This window comes from Octopus bimaculoides, chromosome 15 (assembly GCF_001194135.2).
Source record: "Octopus bimaculoides isolate UCB-OBI-ISO-001 chromosome 15, ASM119413v2, whole genome shotgun sequence".
NCBI lineage: Eukaryota > Metazoa > Mollusca > Cephalopoda > Octopoda > Octopodidae > Octopus > Octopus bimaculoides.
In genome coordinates, this window is record NC_068995.1 from 25,806,926 (window position 1) to 25,813,745 (window position 6,820).

At 39.6% G+C, this 6,820-nt stretch overlaps 1 protein-coding gene across 2 annotated transcripts in view; it reads left to right on the plus strand.

Annotated features, from left to right (window-relative positions):
* The window catches only part of LOC106872843 (deleted in malignant brain tumors 1 protein), a 257,237-nt gene that overhangs the window by 115,976 nt on the left and 134,441 nt on the right, over positions 1 to 6,820 (plus strand). For both annotated transcript variants that reach the window (XM_014919977.2, XM_052973204.1), the window contains exons 3-4: positions 609 to 774; positions 2,287 to 2,616. In XM_014919977.2, the coding sequence (XP_014775463.1) occupies positions 609 to 774; positions 2,287 to 2,616 (496 nt within the window). The remainder of the gene's footprint in view (positions 1 to 608; positions 775 to 2,286; positions 2,617 to 6,820) is intronic.

A 6,820-nucleotide genomic window follows, 5' to 3' on the forward strand; every position in this document is an offset into this window, starting at 1 on the left:
ATATATATATATATATATATATATATATAATGGAATAAAAACGCAATGGAGGACAATAAAAGTAGATCTAATATATAAATCCATTGAACTACATTTCACATGTTTTTCCACACAATAAATACCACATACATACCTACATACCTACATACATACATGCATACCTATACGTATGTATATGGACGTATATATACGCGTGTGTATGTTTAATTATGCTTCTGCCACACATCTAACTCTATTGTCACTTCATTTTGACTCAATATATATCGTAGATATCAACAATACCCTGTAATAGATAAAAAGAAAAAAAAAACACCATCAATAAAATATCAGTTTGAGACAAAGTCTTCCCTTGAATCACATCATACAGATAACATTGATATTTAGTATGAAACTAAGTCATTAAATATTAGTCATTTGTTCTATTATAATAGACTTTTTCTACACAACGTATTGAATACCATTTTTGTTCATGAAAACATAAATTGTTGTTGTTGTTGTTGTTGTTGTTGTTATATGATGGATGTATGTATGAGTGTGCGCACGTGTGTGTGCTCACACACACACACACAATTAAATAAACATATATATATATATATAATCACCTACAGGGTCTTCGAGATGCTGCATATGGAGAAGGTACTGGACCTATTTTCATCGATAATGTGCTTTGCTCAGGCAAGGAGAGTCACTTTTATCAATGTCCACATAATGGCTGGATGAACCATAATTGTAATCACAATGAAGATGCAGCAGTACAATGCTTCAACTCATCAGGTTAATACAGCTAATTATTTTTTATTATGTACTTGTGTATGAATCTTTAGAATTAAAAGAATTTGGATAGTGTATTACTGAATGCATAGTTTAAGCAGTTTTAGTCGTCTATTCAGGGTGATATGTTAGTGAATAAGTTTAGTCTGGGACCTGAGTTAACATTGAGGAAGGATGGGTTAAATTTCCGAAGTGAAAAATAGTTATGTGGCAAATTGTGAAGGAACGGGAGCAAATAGTGTTACTCTGCTCTCCACCTCTTCTTTAATGCATATTAATCTTCCACGTATTGACTTTACCAAAGTCAGCTGTGAACTGGAAGGAGTTCTTTAAAAAGGCCTTCCTTTGCCTCCGCTTCTCTTTCTGCTTTTTCCGAAGTAATTCTGCTCTGCCGAGCAGGTTTCTTGCATGCTAAGATGGTTTAAAGCTACTTTATTTTTATCATTTGCTTTTTTTCAGCTTTGCTTCAGCTGCTTAGCTCTTTCCTGAATCCAGCCATCTGACGCTGCCTCCTACTAGTGGGCGATCTGCTCGTTGCTTTTGTTTTCCCTCACACCAAAAGTATCTTGGAATGCCTGGTATACCACTTGCACAATGGTTCATGTCTTCCTGGTTGCGTCAACCTTCAGAATGTTGTCCAGGATGATATTCAAGTCCGTGTCGAATTAGACCCATCTCTGATCTGTAGTTGGTGGTTAATTCAGCTCTGGTTTCTTCTCGAAACTCTCGAGACTTTCAAATTTATCCACTGCTCTTGTGCACTGAGGAAGCTGAACATCTGGGCACTATAGTTTACCTCCATGACAATGAAAATATGACATGAATATAAAGACAAATGGCAATCATGTAATGATACACACGCCAACCAATAAAAGGAGTACCACCAATGAATTGGTAAACAAAATAACGATAACCATACCCAGTGCTTTAATATGTCATTCGGAGACCGTACTATAAAATTTATAGTAATAACACAAAATGAAGCTGCTTCAATGTATATAAGACAATCCCAAAATACTGCCTTATGGTTACAGGGATGTTAAACAATAGTTGCAGGGAAAAGGAATCGGTTTCAATAAACAACATACTCCACACCATGTATTGGTAACATGTTAATGTGCGCACGCACACACACACACACACATACACAAACACACACGTACACACACACACGTACACACACATACACACATTTTACAAAGTAATTATCTCATTACTATTTACGAAGATTTGCTATGATATAAACCATAGCTATAGGAATACTATACTGGGCTTCATTGAAACAACTATCTAACGAATTAAATTCGGAACTATCGATGCGAAGCACTGCATTAACAGCAGCTTGAATGGCAACCGTGTTTGTAATGATTTAAAAACCATTTCTTAGATGGAAAACTGTGGTTATTATGTATTTGTATCTATACATTTTTCTAGAATTATGTCTGAAAATACGAATTCATGTAATTCTTTTAATCAGAGAGATTTCCACAAAATTCTTACTTTCCTCTATTGCAGTGCGCTTGGAATCTCGCAGCGGAATTAATGCTGGAATCGTTATGATGAGAATTAACGAAGAATGGTTTATGGTCTGTGATTCGATGTGGGATGATATGGATGCTCGTGTAGTTTGCACTCAACTTGGTTTTGTTGATGGCAAAAGCATGTGCTGTTCTACACTTGGTAACAGAGATTCCCATGCAGTGTCCACTGTGGAAAATATCAACTGTACTGGTAACGAAAAAATCCTTCAGGATTGCAAACATACAAGAAGACTTTGGGGACGTTGTTACGATAATGCTGCTTCTGTAATTTGCTACAATACATCAGCGCAGGACGTTGATAATTGTAAGTCATTAAGGATTTACAAGAATTGAAAAAAAATTACGTGTGTGTGTGTGTGTGTGTGTGTGTGTGTGTGTGCGCGCGCGCATGAGTGTGTGCTGTTATGTGTATGTGTGTGTGTGTGTGTAGGCGCTGCCTGGTCAAATGCTTCAGAAATTTGCTTTGTAATCATGAGGCTCTAATTTCGATTCTGCTGCTTGGTATCTTTAGTAAAAGTCATTTTCCATAGCATCGCGTCGACCTATACCTTCTGGACGGAAAGTGTAGAGAAACCCGTCGGGTGCATTGGTTATGTAATGCAAAGGTCCAGCTTTGTCACACTGTGTCACGTTAAGGGCATACCTGTCTATGGAATAGTCAACAGCTGAAACACCTACCCGTTAATTTAATGACAGGTATTGCAGTTGATTGACCAACTGAGCACTCATGATCGGAATTCTGTTAACTGCATTGTATTTATTTTTCTCAAAAAATTTGGATAACCGCATATCATTGGAATTTTTCCATTTCTTGCCGTTTTACATTTTTATGTGCAATAATGTTAATAGATTTTCAACGTAATACAATGCAAATGTGAACATACTACATACGTTTTTTGCCAAATAGGACGTTCCTATGATATATTTTCCACGGCCCTGTTGTTGACATTCATAATCAGCATAACTACTTTCACTTTATATACTGATCAAAGTTAACCCAGTATTCTACTGAGACCGTCGCTCCTTTGCGTACTTAAATGATTTGCAACGTCTTAGTAGCTATCCATACGAGCAGACTCGCGCTTATCAGGAGACTGATCAGTTCTTCTTATCAATTCATATATTTTCTCTTTATTGCTTTTAGTCTTCTTTGAATTAACATCACCACACATTTTCCTGGTTGCATACGCTCTTCGAGTTTACTTTATTGTCTTATTAGCAACTTATTGCTATGAAAGCGACGCCTCCGTGTCTCTGAATCAACTTGAGTCCTTTCTCCTTTTACTTTTTCTTGTTCTTTGATATATCCCTTCATGGACTCCTTCTCTCACTTCTAACACAATTTTGATCTTGCTCTTATTTCTAAGCCCTCTATCGATTACCGTTATTTCCTTCTGATAACAAAGTGATTGTTAATGGAATTTAAATTTGTGTTGTATATACATTCGTTAACACCAACTTACTTCATACATATATGTACGTGAATTACACAAATACTGAGCACCATAAAAAATTCTGCACTTACTAAGCACCAAAACCCAGAAACAGCTGTAAAGTATTAGCTGTATCCTCCTGTCTCTTATTTATGAAGTTCGAATATGCACTCTTCTAATATCTACCGATGTATCTATGAATAACTGCTATGGAGGATTATTGGGATCCTGCTCTCTTTTATCTGTGATATTAGAGCTTTCTGGATATCCGCATTTCTATTAAGAACTATGATGAACTCTCGCCTTCTTGATTTTCTTGTTTTTCTGCTTAATTATATTTTTACTCACTTCTTTACACCTATTTTATAAATGCCTTGATGTCATTAACAACAGCCTATCCCTCTATTATTTTATTATACTTTAATTAACTCGACCGATACATTGCTTGTAGCCAACTCGTATTTGCTTGATTTCCGTCCGTCTTCCTTTGACTTAGGACCTTATGTATCTAGTTCGGTCTCAGCACTAATTAGCTGTATCTATTATACACGTTTTTGGCGTATTCTTACCCATTATATGTGTGTGATTTAATATATATTTGTGTGCGTGTGTGTATGTGTGTGTGTGTGTGTGTGTGCGTGCGTGTGTGTGTATGAGAGACAGAGAGAGTACGATTATGATTATGATTGCATAAACCGATCAATATCAAGGGATTTTATGGATATCAGACTTCAAATTTGATGAACGCCATAATTAAACCTTTGTAACATTGAATATTTCCTTCTAGAATTATTTATGTCTTTTTCTAATTAACATCAAATATCCAGTTTTGGAGGTTTCATTTGAAACTGACGCTACTCAAAATTCCGTCCTTTCACTCTATTATCCAATGTAAGTATCAGTACGATAATAAGGAAGTTCAAATCCTAATCGGGTATTCTTTTTAACCGAACAGGTTATATGACAGACTTTAGATGTGTTAATGAATATGCAACGTTTATTTGCTCAAAGGATAAATTAAGCAGCTCCCACGAAATGCAAAATATACTTTCACAATTTAATCTTAATATCAATAAATATGAAATACACTGAACTGCGAAAGAAACGTGAGACGTATGTGACTGTGAAATACGTTTTAATTTCATTATGTCAGAAATGAATTTTGCTAAATCTGATAAAGTCAATTTCTTGGATTACTTTGACCACAGTCTATAGGTCGCTGTCATGTGTTCTGCTAGTGGGCTGATACAGCACATCGAGATTGTAGGCGTGACATGTTCAATACCGTGTATGCGCTCCTTGGGTGTTCAAAACGGCCCTACACAGTCGGTACAGGGAGTGCATGAGGCGGTTCGCAAAAGCCATTGGCATCTGTGCCCACACCCTGAGGAAAGCTGCTTCCAGATCCACATGAGTTGTCGGACTTGTGATCACCTGGTTCAGCTGTCTCTGGATTTCATCCCACAGGTATTCAATTGGGTTCAAATCCGGGCTGAGAGCCGGCCACGGCATGGTTCTGATGCTGTACTGACGTGTGGGAGGGAGCATTGTCCTGCTTGAATATGTAGCTATGTTGACGCGCGAAGAAGGGTACGATATGAGGCCTTAGGATCTGGTCGATTTAGTGCTACGCTGTGATGCCATTCCCTCTGCTTGCACCAACATTTTGTAACACATAGGGCCCAATTCTCTGATTCAGGCCAATAGCACCCCATGATGCTTTGGCCACTCCATGGGTGGCTCTCCATGCTGCATGCGTCTCTGTAGGGTTCAACCCTCCTACACCATACCCTCATTCTGCCATCCGAGTTAGAAATGCAGATTTGGCTCTCGTTAGAAAAGACTATCAACTTCTATTGTTAATGCCGCCAATGTCGGTGCTGTGTTGTTCACTGCATTCGCGCCTGACGGTGGCGGGCGGAGAGGACAAACCCTCGCGCAGGACGACGGCAACGCAGGTTGTTGGCGGGTAGTCGACGTCATACCGTGTCGTCGCTGATGGGTCGCTGTCCAGTGCCAATGGTCTCGTGAGCTGTCACGCTGGTCAGTCTGAAGCGATCACGGAGATGTTGCAGGTGGATGAAGCGGTCCTGCCTGAGCGTGGTCACCCGAGGGTGCCCTCTGCGGGCACGGTCTGCAGTGCTGTTGTTGTTGTACGGCTGTTGCAGGCGATCGATGGTGCTGACATGGACATTGTAAGCATTCACAACAACCAGGGCATGCTGTCCTACTTGCAATCGGTCGATAGCTTGTTCTCTCTGCGCTGCTGACAATCGGGTCATACCTGATGCGTCCAAATTACGAATTTATTTTGCATAAACTATACAAAGTTAAACAGAGAAGAGACAGCACAAGGACAAACAGGGGTCGGGAACAAAACTCGAATGATATGGCATGATGTACAGAAAGATTACAAATTTATGACGATAGTATATCATACAGCGAATGAAAATAAGGAGCGAGCGACCCCACGAACCACATCCATTCACTGAACCGATTGGTAACCCTTTGTGCTCTCGTTTAATTAGGTCCTTTCACTCCCAACATTCGCGCAACTTTCTTCCATCTCTTTTCATACTTACTTCGTGGCAGACTTACTTTCCTTCTAAGGTAGAAGAAAAAGAAGCTTACTAAAGCAAGGCCGGAGATGAAGGTGTATGTCATGATACCGTTCACACGTGTCTTCCACACTACCTCTTTTGCTGTAGCCACTACAGCTAGGAAACAAGCCTGCCCTTCTCTGTTTAGGGAAGGCGGTGGAACAATCTTAACTATCGACACGGTTAGCAGTTGTACTCTTCCTAGTTGTAACAGCAATTGTTCGACATCAAACCCACAGTTCCAAGAGCCCTGGCCCGAATGTTCTCCGGTACAAACTGGCATGTTGACTATCACCCAAGCCCAGAGTTGTCCCCTAGTCCGTTGTCACACTTCGTCTCTACCAACCCTCTATAGAGTGCTGAGGTGGAACCTCCGCTGCCGGCATTACTCTCCGGGAGAGAAGTACGAGTGTCTGACTTGGTCTATACTTGATCCCCGGTTCCAGTTCACCGAAAGAAGTGAACCTGGAAAGTA